The sequence below is a fragment of the Bos javanicus genome, chromosome 22 (genome assembly GCF_032452875.1).
Source record: "Bos javanicus breed banteng chromosome 22, ARS-OSU_banteng_1.0, whole genome shotgun sequence".
Taxonomy (NCBI): domain Eukaryota; kingdom Metazoa; phylum Chordata; class Mammalia; order Artiodactyla; family Bovidae; genus Bos; species Bos javanicus.
In genome coordinates this window covers 48,828,831-48,843,941 of record NC_083889.1, presented here as the reverse complement: position 1 = coordinate 48,843,941, position 15,111 = coordinate 48,828,831, and the positions used below count along the sequence as shown (strand labels likewise).

Genomic DNA, 15,111 nt, shown 5'->3' with positions numbered 1-15,111 from the left:
CAACCAGGTACATTTATGCGCCTGGTGGTGGTGGGGCCACATGGGTCTTGTGGATGAGGGTGGTCAGCGCCGCAGCTAACATTTATTGAGCAGCTACCCAGGGGTAGGCACAGGCCAAACATTGCTTGCAGACTCATCGCCTTTAATTCTGACCACAAATATGGCAGGCTCGGGACTTCCCTGGTGGTGCAATGGCTAATATTCCGCACTTCCCAATGCAGGGGACCTGAGTTCAACTCCTGGTCAGGGAACTAGATCCCACATGCCACAACTAAAGATCCTGCATGCTGCAACTAAGACTTGCTGCAGCAAACAAATAAAACACGGCAGGCTGGTGACAGATAAGCACACGGGGCTTGGAGAGCCACAGGGTATCTCCAAGGTTGCTCAGAGGATAAGGAGCAGTGCCAGCTCAAACCCAGAGTGTAGCTGGGCTCTCGGGGCCTTCAGTCTCTGTGCACAGTTCTTGGCATGTCCCCGGAGTGCCCACCCAGTGAAGAGTCGAATAAAGGGACAGTGTTTCTTTCAAAGCTCTGCTGTGGCCCAAGCCAACACTGGGTGGGCACTCCCTGGCAGGATTCAGTGTTGGTGATTTTGGGGTCCAATGGCTTGGCCAGGGATTGAATGGCTCTGAGACAGGATCCCAGGGCAGGCACTGCCATTTCATTCATTTGGGCTGAAGAGTAAGTACACTATAATTATGTTTTTTAAAAACCCAGGACCGTCAGGCCAACTTCAAATGGCCCGAATGCCAGGCCAAGTGCAGATGATGCGGGGAGTCCATGTCACAGTCTACCTGGGTGAGGACGTCCAACTGGCCCACGATGTGCTCCAGCGTGCTGGTCAGCGACTGGGGCATGCTCACGGGCTCCTGGGATTGGCTCTGCATCGACTCCTGACTTCTGCCCCTGCCTGGCGGGACGAGGGGATCCACTTCTGGCTGAAGACGATGAAAGGAAAGAGAGCCCTTTAGTCTTGAGGGAACACTGAAGAAAAGAAGAGCCCCTCAAAGATCAAGGGGAAAACCACCAGCAAACTTGAGAAGACGAGTTCCAAATGTTGGTGAGCAAGAGTGGGACTCTACCTCTGGGCCTTCCTTTCCAAGTGGAGACTGAGGGCAAGGAGCGGAATCAAAATAATTGTCAGTCCAGGCTGCAGGGCCCTGAGAGGGACGTCAGGTTGGGCTCTTGGAGGTCCTCAAGAGAGGCCAGGGGCTGCCAGCTCTTCACAAGACCTGTAACCTTCAGTGTGAGGCCTCTCAGAGGCCAGGGCCCCTGAAGTCTATGCTGGACCCTGAAGTCACCCTTCCTCCTAGTTAGCCCAACACCTACTCCCCACCCCAGGGATGGGATGGCCCAGAACTAAGGGAAGGGTCCGGCCCTGCCCTGGCGCAGATCCCTTGGGGAGACAGATTCTATGTGAAAGTACTGGTCCAATGGCTGGCGGAGTCAGCATCCACAGGACAGGTGCCCCATGCTGCTTCAGAGAAGACTCCAGGAACCTGAAGGACTCGGTGCTCCTGTCTAAGATCCTCCGTCCCCAAATGCAGAAGCCATCCTCCCCTGCCACCACCGCCACTGGACAAGTGATTTCCTAAATGGACTAATCTAGTCCAATGCGTGTCTCCCCAAAGTCAGGCACTGCTCTACACACAAAGGCTTTTCCAGACCCCAGAAGCATCGTGCATGTGCGCAGCAGAGCAGGATGCCGGGAACCACATGGTTCCCAAGGACATAGTGGCAGATGCCTCAGGAAGATATAATTCCTCTATGGACTTGTTCCCTGTGGGAAGGACATGCTCAGCGAGGCTGACACTCCTCAGTGTCAGTTTTGAGGCCAGCCCCAAACCCAACCCATAAATGCAGCCACCCTTGGGACTCAGTGTTTTCAACCACAATCTGACTGACAGATACTCAAAATGTTACATGTCCTTCTTTGGCTTTTATCAGTCCTCCAGGGGTCTCCACAGGCTCTGAGAGAAAAGCCCCTTGACAGGGGACCCTGCTCTAACCTGCCTCCCTCCCCAGCGCTGCTCCCACCTCTGCCCTCTGTGCCCAGCTCCCAGGGTCCCCTCATCCACCCTTCCTTTCCCCTGCTCCAAGCATCCTGATCCTCCACTAACCCTGCAACCCCTCACGCCCAACCAGAAGCTCCTCTGTGCTCCTGCATACCTGGACATGCCCTACCCCTACCCTGCTCCTCCAGCCACTGCATCTCCAGAGACAAGACACATGAGCGGGAAGAATCAAAGCCAGACCGGCCACCACCCACCCACGTGTCTGTGTCTCTCTCTCTGTCTCCTGCCTGCACTCATCACTCCTCTCCCCTCTAAACCCAGGACACATCATTGGGCTCAAAGCCTGTCAACTCCCCAAACACAACAGAGCCCAGGGCACTCCAGCCAGCACTACCCCATTCTTCAAAGCCACGGCCACTGCAGAATACCAGCTATGACTGCAGCTCACCTAGGATCAGCAGCCAGCTGGCATCTCATCTGAGTTGGCCCATCTCCGAGACAAATCCAGTGGCTCTGCCCTGGGCATGCTCCCCTGGGCAGGCTTCAGCATCCTTGAAAACAATCCGCCCAGAAGACAAGTACCAACCAGCAAAGAAGGGCAACTCAGCACATGGCCCCTACCTGCATATTTCCCTTTATTAGGAAAGTGTTCTAATCTCCTAGTTAACACTCTGAAGTGCATGTCAATTTGAACTTGGAAAAATGGAGGCCCCGGTGCTTAAAGAGAATTTGAATGTGAGACACAAACCCGAGGAGCATAACTGAAAACAGGGGCAGCGCCACATCCACACGCCTGCTATCTGCTGTGGCCATTGTTAAGACCTTGGCCCATGGGGCCTGGGGGTTTTCAGCTCTCAAAGCCCATCCATCCCAAAGGGAAATGCTTCAGAAGCCTTGACTGACCTTCACCACAGCGGCCCCCAGACCCAGGCAGTTCTGTTGGGAGACAGAGCAGAGTGCAGCAGGGAAGAGCAGGGACTCAGACAGCCCCTGGCCAACATCTGAGCTCTACCCCTGACAGGCTAGGTGGCCCTAGGCAAGAGTTTTAGTCCCTCTTAGGGCCTCCACTTCCTCATCTGTAAAATGGGGGTGAAAACTGGGCCTGCACTTCCAAGGGCTGGACTGTGAGGAATGCTTATCTACGAATCATCCACAGGGAGGAGCCTATGCCCACAACTTCCAAAGAACCCCCTTCCAGACACACACGCTCTTCTTCCTGTCACTGAGTCCCACTGGCTCCCTCAGGAAAGGATGGGAACCTGGCAGCCCTCTGTCCTGACAACCAGCGTCCTCAAGGAGTGACCAGTCGGGCGATACCTGCTGCCTGGGAAGGACGGGATGGAAATTCTGAGTGTTTCTGCAAAATGGCTCAGAGACGGACAGTGCCAAGCCAAGCCTCTGGAGGCAGGGGTGGGGATGAGTGCCACTGATTTCAGCAACAGGAACCCTCCTTCTGAGCCCAAACCAAGCCACTCCAAAGGAAGACTGAGGACAGTAGCTACGTGCCCCAAACAGGACAGCGGCCTCGGGGAGAGAGGCTGCAGGAATCTGAGCTCAGACAGGAAGTAACTGTCAGAAGGTACCCAGCCTCCAGCCTTGCTCACAAGTCCAGGGTTCTGCCTGCCCTGGGCTGTTCCTCCAGCCACGCCATTTGCTCTTGCTTTTACTTTCACCAGGACTACAGACATCATGGCGCTTAACACACTGCCGTCTGGCACATAAAGACGGACACCGCTGCGGTGTACTTGTCACCCACGAGCCAGCATTTTAGATGTCACTTAATTTAATCCCTACAATGACCCTTCACAGCAGGCATCACTGGCCTTAATTTTCAGATGGGGAAGCAAATCAGGGAGGTTAAATAACTTATTCTAATACAGGAAATGACAGCTGGGATCTGAACTCAAAGTACAGGCAGTTCCTGACAGGAAGCAGCCTCTGACAGGGGACATCGCCTGTGGATTTGCTTCCACACACCCAGTGCCTCTCTTCCATCCTCATGGAGGCTCCCAGCTCCCGGCTCTAATATTTTTTGCATCATTCCCCAGCCCTACCTGCCTTGGAATGCTTGCATGGCAGAGCTGAACACAGAGCCGCCAGGCCCTCCACACACACTCGACGACACCTCAAAGAGCCAAGCCCACCATGATGACATTCTTGTGGAATGACACCTCCCCGCAAGGCAAAGGGCCAGCAGTTCCGCCCCACATAGCTGCTCACCTGCACTCGAGCACTTTGCAGATGTGGCATTCCCCAAGAGCTTGGCAAGTAAGTGATAAAGCAGAGATAAGAAGATGATGGGCAAGAGTAGGAAGAGGCGCACGTGACAAGCTGTGGGTAATGACAGTGACGGGACATCAAGAATAGTGTGTAAGGGGTTGTCTGTTCAACATCAAAGGGTATTAGGGGCCCTGCCCGGTGGTCCTCAGCTAGGTCTATCACAAGCAAAAATTGTAACAGCCTTAGTCCTACACATACAAATGTAGGGAGCTGCACCAAGTCAACAACTTTCACTCTTACCAAACGAAAACATCTTAACATTACAAGAAAAAAAAGGTGAAACTCAGAATTCTGCTGTTGTTCAGTGGCTAAGTCGTGTCCGACTCTTTGCGACCCCATGGACTACAGCATGCCAGACTTCCCTGTACTCCACCATTTCCCAGAGTTTGCACAAACTCATGTCCATGGAATCAATGATGCTATTTAACCATCTCATCCTCAAATATATGAATCAATCTAACTTTGTGGAAATCTCACTTGGGACCTGTGGGTGTCCCCACCCTGGTGCAGGATCCTGGGCTCTCACAGTAAGCTAACCTGCTTGCCTCAGTTTCTGTTGCTGCCAGCCTGTCATATGCTACCAGGAGCTCAGCCCTACACACAGTAGGAACTGCATAATATCTGTGGTTGCTCTCAGCCACTCAAATACACGGGTAACCAACCCATATATCTTCATTATAAAACAAAGTAAGTGCAGGGCTTGCAGGTCCGTCCTGGACAAGAAGTCAAGCCATCAGGGGTAACTTCTTGACTGTTCTCTGCATTGACTACTCTGGTCTCACTTTTTCATCATTATCAAGAAGCAGACAAGGATAATGAGCTCCCGCCCAAGATAATCCCATCCTAACAAGAAAAAGACAAACAATCTAAAAGGATCTTAACTTATCCCTGGAGAAGGGAATGGCAACCCACTCCAGTATTCTTACCTGTACAATTCCACGGACAGAAGAGCCTGGTGGGCTAAATTCATGGGGTTGCAAAGAGTTGGACATGACTGACAGTTCAGTTCAGTCACTCAGTGGTGTCTGACTCTTTGCGACCCCATGGTCGCAGCAGGCCAGGTCTCCCTATCCATCACCAACTCCCAAAGCTTGCTCAAACTCATCTCCTTCGAGCCGGTGATGCCATCCAACCATCTCATCCTCTATCATCCCCTTCTCATCCTGCCTTCAATCTTTCCCAGCATCAGGGTCTTTTCCAATGAGTCAGTTCTTTGCATCCGGTGGCCAAAGTATTGGAGTTTCAGCTTCAGCATCAGTCCTTTCAATGAATATTCAGGACTGATCTCCTTGGATCTCCTTGCAGTCCAAGGGACTCTCAAGAGTCTTCTCCAACACCACAGTTCAAAAGCATCAATTCTTTGGCTCTCAGCTTTCTTTACAGTCCAACTTTCACAACTGACAGTTAACTTATCTTAAATCCGATCACAGAGCAAACAACTAGCCTGGAATGCAAGTAGAGGCAGACTCTTCCAAGGAAAACAGGAAGTGAGTATCAGTCACTCCGGCAAAGCCTGGGAAAGCGGGACACGGAGTGCCGTACAAGTGGCGAGAAGAGGATGTTAACAGCCGCATGAGTTAACAGCATGTTAAGTCACCATGTTAACAAGGTGAGTGAGGCCAGGGTGGAGGGAAGAGCCCACAGGAGCAAGGGCGGTTTGCACCTGCTCAGAGGGCCTTCCAAAATGGGAAAGGAGTATATCAAGGCCATATACTGTCACCCTGTTTACTTAACTTATATGCAGAGTACATCATGTGAAATGCCGGGCTGGATGAAGCACAAGCTGGAATCAAGATTGCCGGAAGAAATATCAATAACCTCAGATATACAGATGACAAAAAGTGAAGATGAACTAAAGAGCCTCCTGATGAAAGTCAAAGAGGAGACTGAAAAAGCTGGCTTTAAACTCAACATTCAGAAAACTAAGATCATAGCATCTGGTCCCATCAATTTGTGGCAAATAGATGGGGAAACAATGGAAACAGTGAGAGACTTAATTTTCTGGGGCTCCAAAATCACTGCAGATGGTGACTGCAGCCATGAAATTGAAAGATACTTTCTCCTTGGAAGAAAAGCTATGACCAACCTAGAGAGTATATTAAAAAGCAAAGATATTACTTTGCCAATAAAGGTCTGTCTGGTCAAAGCTATGGTTTTTCCAGTAGTCATGTATGGATGTGAGTTGGACTATAAAGAAAGCTGAGCGCCGGAGAACTGACGCTTTTGAACTGTGGTGTTGGAGAAGACTGGAGAGTCCCTTGGACTGCAAGAAATCCAACCAGTCCATCCTAAAGGAAATCAGTCCTGAATATTCATTGGAAGGACTGATGCTGAAGCTGAAACTCCAATACTTTGGCCACCTGATGCAAAGAGCTGACTCATTGGAAAAGACCCTGATGCTGGGAAAGACTGAAGGTAAGAGAACAGGATGACAGAGGATGAGATGGTTGGACGGCATTACTGACTTGATGGACATGAGTCTGAACAAGCTCCGGGAGTTGGTGATGGACAGGGAAGCCTGGCGTGCTGCAGTCCATGAGGTCGCAAAGAATCAGACAAGACTGAGTGACTGAACTGACTAATTGAACTGAATGGTCTTCTCCACAGACCTCCACTGGGCATTCATTAGAAAGATGGGGTGGGGAGGGTGGGATGCAGGGATAGAAGAAGACCATCCTTGAGGGTATAGGCCTGGAGGAGGGGAGTAGTCACAGAAAAGGCACGAAGCCCCACCAAGATCCTTGTCATCTGTGGAACACAACTCTTAAGCTATGAGAAGAGCAAAAAGAGAGAAAACCCTTTATTCCTGTGGGAAAGGCAGGAAACCATCCTGAGAGATCACTGAGGTCTTCAAAGGCTGAGGGAGGGGCAGCACTGCTGAGAATGCCCTACTCCTGAGACCCAGGGACACAGAGCCTAAGCCTGAAGCTGGCCCAGGACACAGAGAATCCCTCCAACAAAGCTAGCGAGCAACAGGTAACAAGCAGTAACAGCTTACTGCCAGGGGTGGGACAAGACCATGGACACAGATACTCTATGAGGGGCAGGCCCCCAGGCTAGACTGAAAGCTGGGGGTGGAGCAGGAACATTGAGAAAAATCCTCCAACACCCAGACCTCACCCTAAGTGCAAGGTAATGCTAAACTAAGCTTAACTCCTGGTAAGACTATTTACCTCAGCCTCTGCCATCCTCAACATGTTGACTGGCATTCAATAAAAAATTATGAGACACTCAAAAAGGCAAGGAAGAGACTTCCCTGGTGGTCCAATGGTTAAGACTCTGTGCCCCCAATGCAGGGGGCCCAGGTTCAATCCCTGGTCAGGGAACTAGATCCCATTTGCCATAACTAAGTCCCAGTGCAGCCAAATAAATAAATACAAAAAAAAAAAAAAGAAGAAGAAGAAATGACTATTGATAAATGTAACAACATGGGTGACTGTCAAAATAATCAGCTCGAAAGAAACCAGAGTAAAAGGAGTATATATCTGTATGATTTCATTTATATCAAATTCTGAAAAATGGAGAAAGCAGATTAGTAGTTGCCTGGGGCTGGAGGTGGATGGACAGGATTGACGACAAAGAAGCACAAGGAAATTTGGGAGATGATGGAAATATTCTATAACGTGATCATGGTAGTGATTACATAACTACTGAAACTCACAGAAGGGTTCACTTTTAAAAATGGTGAATGTTACTATTTGTATATTAATAAGGCTGACCTAAAAAGATGCAGTTACAACTGAAATGTCCTTAGGACCCCAACCAGCCCATCACATGACACTGCACGTGACACTACCCATCGCTGCACTCTGCTCTCAAGGTGAAAACCACTGCCTGGCCAGGGGACATTAGCAATGGGTGAAACCTAAGGCTGAAGACCACAGGTGAGGTCTGTGAGGGCCACCACTGGTCTGGGGGTGATGGTTTCCAAATGCAGAGGGTAAGAGTCACATTTCAGTGACTTCTTGGTTGTTAGCAGATGTCCCAGGCAGGGTTTCCTAAGCAGCAGCCACCCAGTCTATGAACTTTGGCCTCAGCCACTCAGGGGTCCATACACAGCTTGCCAGTCACGAGCAAGCGAGGTCTGCATACAGCTGGCTGGAAGCCAGGAGTGGCTGGAGTTTTACCACAAAGATGTCACAAGCTGACTTGACAGAATGCCCCCCTCTGGTTGGGTGAGGTGGTTAATTATTAACACTTGCTCAAGACTGAAATTTCTCCTTTTCTTCTAATCTCTAACACTGGACCTTGTCCTCTGCCCAAGTTGCTCCAGAAACAAAAACTCTGTAATAGACCAAAGTATCCAGAAACTACTGCCCAAGGCTTGGGTCTGACTAGAGAGGGGAGATGGGAGTGACCTGGGTGGGCTCACTGCTACCCTCCTAGTACAGACCCTGAGTTCAAAGCTGGAAGAAATGGACAGACACACACACCATGGTTAAATCTCTTCAACCTAATCTCTCATCCAACTGCTCATCACATAGTCTGTTAAGCAAGGGTACAGACTCACACACACAGACGTTTCTTGGTTTTCACCTCAGGCCTTTGGCTTTGACACTTGGCCTCACAGAAAGCTAACAGTCATCCAGTCTGCCTGTCTCCCTGTCTGCTAAACCTGGACTTGGCAAGGGGAGCAGGGGACAGAGCCGAGCTCACTCGGGCTCCCCTCAGCTCCAGCTTCTCCAGTGGAAATAGGCTCAGCTGTTTTCTCAAGTCAAAGCTCAAAAGAAAGCTGGTACTGTGCTCCCCACACATATTTGTGGACTAGATCTACTACCGTCTTGTCTGCCCTATAATTTAGGGTTCCGGCCCGGAGTCCAACAAGAAAGGAAACTTCTGGTTCTAAACATAGTCCTGAACCCAAGAGGAATTCTGGCTTCTTAAAATCATCTAATTGTTCTGCAGTCTTGCCAATGTTCTTTCAAGCCAGCCCAAGTACGAGCACTGGGTTTGGTTGCCGCTGTTGGCTTCTGTGTTGAGTACGAGCATGCAGGGTGCCACTGTGAGTTCTCCACACCAGACTCCCAAGAGGGTGAGGCCCTGGGTCTTCTGTGCACTGAGTGAGCCAAGAGGCCCAGCAACAAGGGGCTGGACGACATCTTCTGAACCTAATCAGACTCTTCAAAATGACAGATCCCAATTCAGTGTAAGAGCCACCTTGTGACCCCAGGCTCCCACCAATGGGAAGCAGACAAGGAGTCCTCTGAACTAAGAATCTGTGACCTGTGAAGAGGTCGCAGGATTGGTCTAACATGGAGGACGAGGGATCCACATGCCTGACCCACACCTTCTCACTCAGAACCAGTGCTGTCCAAATGGCAGGACAGCAGGCAGCTTGGCCCACTTTCACACCTCACAGTCCCCTCCTGAGGCACCCTCTGAGGCAAAGACCATGCTGCCTCAGTCCTCCTATTACACCTGCATGGGTCATGGGCCTCCCTGGCATGTGGGAGGCCCATGTACATGTTAAATGTACAACCAGGGAACCCTCTTCTTCTCAGTCAGGCCCAAAGCAAAACTGAGGCCCCCACCCCCAGCTATGTCAGCCATTCCTGGGCTCAAAGCCAGACATCTCCTGCTGACTCCCCAGCCATGCTGTCCGAGGGTTTCCAAGTATCTCCCCCTACACAAGAGGGCTGGTTTATGAAGCCAAATGTTTCAAAGGTATGAAAGGAGGGCCTTGGTTATACACAGGAAATGGAAAGGCATTCCAATGTCCAGATACGCCTCCAGGAGCAAAAAGTAGTACTGTCCTACTGAAATGACCCATGAGAGAAGCTGTGGGGAGAAGGGAGCGAGGATGAAACAGGGAGAGAGAGGCTAAGTGATTGCAAACTGGTGGCAGCAGCCAGGAAGCAAGCAGACCATCATGAAGGGAGAACATTCCTGTGCGCAGGGGAGATCCTGGCCCTCTTCTGGTTCCAAGGGTGGAGGAGGCCTTTAGGACCGGAAACCCCCAGGTCATCACACCTGGTACAGCCAGAATCCCACACTGGTAGGCAGCAAGGCAGAGCCCAGGGTCAGGGACACAAATGAGAAGGAAGAGGGCGGGGCAGGCAGTGGATCCTCCACGCAGCCCAGGGAAGTGTCAGGAGGACGCTGAGTGGAGCATCTGCTGCCAGTCTGCCCGGAGTTCCTGGAGCAGGCGCACCTCTGGAGCATTCTGAGAACCAACATCAAGAAGCAGACTACGCCCCTGTGCGGTGCCCAGGGGGTGACCGACACCTTTGCAGGAGTGCTCTCTGAACACGACCTGCTTCCTGTAGGGCCAGTTTTTTGCTCAGTGCACCTCAGGCTGGGTGCTGAGTCCCTAGGGTTGCTACCTCCTACCGTGAGACTGAAAAACCTGCTCTCCACACCACAAACACCTGAACCGAGACACCCTGGGCGGGAAATCAAGGCTTCCAATAAAGTTCAAGCATCAAGGGCAGTTTTTGTTTTTTAAACTGCTCTGATCTAATTTTAGACTTAGAGAAAAGTTGCAAAAAATAGTACAGAAAATTTCCATATATCCCTCCCCCAGTGTTAACATCTTATATAATCATTAGTACAATGGTCACACCAGGAAATGAACACGGGGACAATTCCATTATCCAAACCAAGGAAGGGCTCCACTCAGGCTTCACCAGTTTACCTATTAACATCCTTGAATCCTGGTGTTCCGGAATCCTATCCAGGATCTCGCACCACATTTAGTTTTTCCTCCTCAGTCTCCTGCAATCTGTCCAGTTCCTCAGCTTGCCCTTCTTTTTCATGACAGCGACAGTTTAGAAAGATTACTGGTCAGTTACATTGTCAAACATCCCTCAGTTTCCCTCAGCTGGAGTGAGGTTATGCATTTTTGACAAGAGCACCACAAAAGTCACGTGTATGACATCACAGGGCTCATGTGGACAGGTCTTCTGTATGAGTGACACTGACCTCGATCAATGGTGATGCTGACCCCACTGCCAGGTTTCTCCAATGCAAAGCTACATCTTTCCCTGTGCAGTCAGTCAAGGGGGACTGTGGCTTTTTAAAAATGAACGTGTGGCTGTCATTACGCACTGTGTGTGTCAGCCCAGCTTGCTGATGGCTGCAGCTGCCCGGCAGATGAGAGGCATCTAATGAAGATGAGCAGCAGAGCCGACGTCTCTGGAAGACGCCGAAGCTCTCGGTGACAAAGAGGAACAGTAGCAGTTTATTTATAGATCCACTTGAAGACAGCTCATTGTAACTACTGGAGTTGAATGTTTAAAACCTCAGGAACAAAGGCTGGCTATTTTAAACTCTCCTTGCACTTGGTTCAATGGAGAGAGAGTTAGAGACACCGATCATCCCCAGGCACCACTCCCACCATTCGGTAATTCATATTTTGTGCAGCTTCTCAGGACGTGAGCAAAGCCTGTGAGACAGATAGCCAGGACTGGCCCAGACTGCCCAGCAGAGGCTGTGGGCCTCCAATGAGCCAAAGCCTTCACCTGGGTGCTGCCTAGGGAGGAGCCGAGGGAGGCGGCCTCCTCCCAACCTGGGGTTTCACAGCCCCCCTCTCCTGGAAAATGAAATTGCACACAGCTGTTGTGAATCAAGGTTACAGCACCTCTCCCACCTCCCTCCCCCTGCAGGCTGTGAAGGGGGACAGCGCACCCCAGTGGACGCCTGCCCTAGGACAGCTGGCGGTGGCGGGCCCACCTGCACTGATGCATCTGTGGGGGTGGACAAGGGCTTCGGAGCTCAGAGCACACAACTCTCTGTGAGGACAGTGGAGTGGAGCCTCGAGGCCAGCCTGGCCTGGCCCACCTGCCGCTCTGAGCTAGGAGCACTGAGCTTCTCCACGTCCCAGGACCACGCTGGGAGGGGAGACTTGGGGTTTCTCAAAGACTCCTACATCCTTCTTTGAACAAACAGGACAAAACAACGTTCTTGATGCAATGAAGAAAAATGAGAATATACACTAGGCACCTAATATTAAGGAATTATTCATTTTGTTGGATGTGGTAAGAGAGCTTCAGTTACTTAACCAAAAAGAAGTCTTTATTTAGGGTAAAATAGCTGGATTAAACAAAAATATTTCAATTCTTTTAAAAACTGTGGGAGGAGACAAAAAATAAGGTTGGCAAAACGCTGGAGTGAGGTAACAGGTACATGGGGGGTTCATTATATTATATTCTACTTTTTGTGCTAGCTTAATAATTTCCAAAAAGGTTTTTTTTTTTTTTTTTCCTGGAGGTTAAAAAAAAAAAGCTTCCAAGTGACAGGAATGAGTTGTGGAGCCGAAGCCAAGCAAATGGGACCCCAGGAGGAAGCTGAGGTACAAGATCACTCCCACTCTGGTGTCCTGACACTTTGAAGCACAGGAGGCAAATTTGGCTAAATCTACAAACATCCAGGATAGCCTTTGGCACTGCCACAGAGAAAGCCCCAACTGCACCAACAGCATTCAGTGAACCCTGCAGCAGTGTCCAGAACTTCAAAGAAACTAATTTTAAGATAATCTCCATGGAAACCATCTATTCTGATTTTTTTCCATGGTAACCAATGAGAACATAAACACAAGCATTATTCAACACCCTTATACCACATGGGCCATGCTGCCATCCAATCTGGAAAATATAAGCTGCAAAGGGCTTTTTTCCATTGAAAATGAAAAGGAATGAAATGAAAAGGAAAACTAAAACTTCTAGTCCAAACATGTGGATTCTCCCACCCTCCACGACCCACACCACCCCATGCCACCTAACCCTAGGCTGACAAACCAGGCCAGCAAGTGGTTTCCTTCCTTTAGCCTGGGACCATCAAACGTGCCAAAAGCCCAGAGCCAGAGCCTGCCTCCAGCCTCACACACTCCACCCATGCTGCCCACAGACAGCAGGCATGTGTCCACTGAACTCAGATTTCCTGTTTCAGAGGCATGCTGAGCACCACGTGGATACAGAGGAAAAAGTTAGGCCTGCAAATAACTGACTGCAGCAGAGAGGGGCTGCTCTAGTAAGCAATGCTCTGGGTGGGCAGAGCAGGAAGAGTTCGCAGCCTTCCTTCTGGGAAGGCTGCATGGAGGAGGTGCCATATGGAAAGAGACTGAAAGGATGAACGCAGCTCTGCTGGGGAACAGAGGGTGGGGCCGAAGAACCACAGTCAGATGGCAGCAACTGAGTCTATTTCCACTTGTGGCTCATTTCTTCCATTTTCAGGTTTCTGAGTTTGAAAGCTCCATGGAAAAAGGAAGAAAGGGAGGGAAGGGGGAACGAAGGCAGGCAGGCTCTAGATGCCAACAGCCTCAGTTCTTGCCCACCCTCCTGCTTTGTGTGCATGGCCTCTGCTGGCTTTCTGTGGAGAGGAGACTGGTCAGCATCGCCTAACCAGGCTGTGGATGCTTATCAGTGCTGTCACCAAAATGGCAGCATCACAGCAGTGGCCCCACGGGTGAAATAAAAACACCCAAGGCATGTGACCTGTGCCTGCCCAGGACCTTTTAACCTCAAAGTAAAGTGCCACAATGTCAGGAACCCACTGTCCTGTGATTTGGGCTCACATGTGCAACTGTGGGGGCTTCCCAGGTGGCGCTAGTGCTAAAGAACCTGCGTGCCAATACAGGAGACACAAGAGACGCAGGTTCCATCCCTGCATCGGGAAGATCACTTGGAGGAGGGCATGGCAACCCACTCCTGTATTCTTGCCTGGAGAATCCCATGGATAGAGGGGCCTGGCAGGCTACAGTCTATAGGGTCACAAAGAGCTGGAAACAGCTGAAGCGACTTAGATGCACATGCAACTGTGCAATCTCCACTGACCTTAAACCCATGCTTTGGCTGCCGGGGGAAAGGAAACCCAAAATAGCTCTGAGACCCTTGAAAGAGGTAAGAGAGCTCTCTAAAGGTGTGAGTGCATGCCCAGGTTCCTGCACCAGGTGTATTCCGACGCACTCAGAGAGGGACACAAGGGCATCCAGGCTTTGTCTGGATTCCAGAGTCAAGTTCACCCACCTTCATGGCACTGTGACTGTGTTAATGCGCCTTGCCCTGGATTTCGGAAACTACACCCCTGGTTGGTTTAGTCATTAATAGGCCTTCCTTCCTAGGAATTATGCCTTTCTCCTCTGGATAGGGACCTTATAAAATGGATGGGAATTTTTCAGTGGCAGGAAACTACCATCATCCCCTTGAAACGGCAGCTGGAGAAGGGAGTTCAGTTTCTGCCCATCCCACCATCCTCTGGATGTCACAGCTGTCAGGGCCATCTCAGGGCTTGTTGCTGCTCTTGCTATCTGGAGGCACTTTCCCAAAAGGCTCTACAAAGAAGACCTCCACCTGGGGGTTTAAATGTTGGGCCACAAGCACCCAGGCCATCTCAAGCTCAGGTGGCCCACCAAAGACTCACCCACCAACTTCCCTAAAGGCCCTGCACGCCCTGGAGGACCGGAGGCGACCTAGGCACCCCCATCTGCAGGGTAAGAGGTGAACACTGAGGACAATGCAGGAGGCAGGTGGCGTGGAGAACGTGGGTTCAAGCACTGATGATGGACTGACGCAGCGGCACTAGGGACCAGGACAGGAGCCCACAGAGGATGCGGGCTCAGCAGAAGCTCAGAGGGCTGCCTGGAGTCCCACCCTCCCTCTAACTGACTGTAAGAAAACCACACCTCTGCCTGCTCAGTTGTCAACAGCCCAGCAGGTTTAAAGAGTGCCTTTAGGTCTAAAGAGACCACAGGGCAACAGTGGGACTTCTAACATGGCACAAAGATCAGAACCAACCACACCTCTTTCCAAATTGGGCTGAAGGGGCACCAATTCTCCAGGCGCCTCTCCCAAGTTGTAGAAACTTCCTAAGATGGACAA

At 50.7% G+C, this 15,111-nt stretch overlaps 1 protein-coding gene and 1 non-coding gene across 6 annotated transcripts in view; one reads left to right on the top strand and one right to left on the bottom strand.

The window, feature by feature from the left end:
- Positions 1 to 15,111, bottom strand: part of POC1A (POC1 centriolar protein A) — a 77,067-nt gene that overhangs the window by 18,016 nt on the left and 43,940 nt on the right. For 4 of the 5 annotated variants that reach the window (XM_061396802.1, XM_061396801.1, XM_061396803.1 and 1 more), the window contains one exon: positions 797 to 940. The exons of the other annotated variant lie outside the window; for it this stretch is intronic. In XM_061396802.1, coding sequence (XP_061252786.1) covers positions 797 to 940 — 144 coding nt within the window. The remainder of the gene's footprint in view (positions 1 to 796; positions 941 to 15,111) is intronic. 5 annotated transcript variants of the gene reach the window in all.
- On the top strand, positions 7,551 to 7,623 carry TRNAG-CCC (transfer RNA glycine (anticodon CCC)). Its single transcript has one exon. It is a non-coding gene; the product is annotated as a tRNA-Gly (tRNA).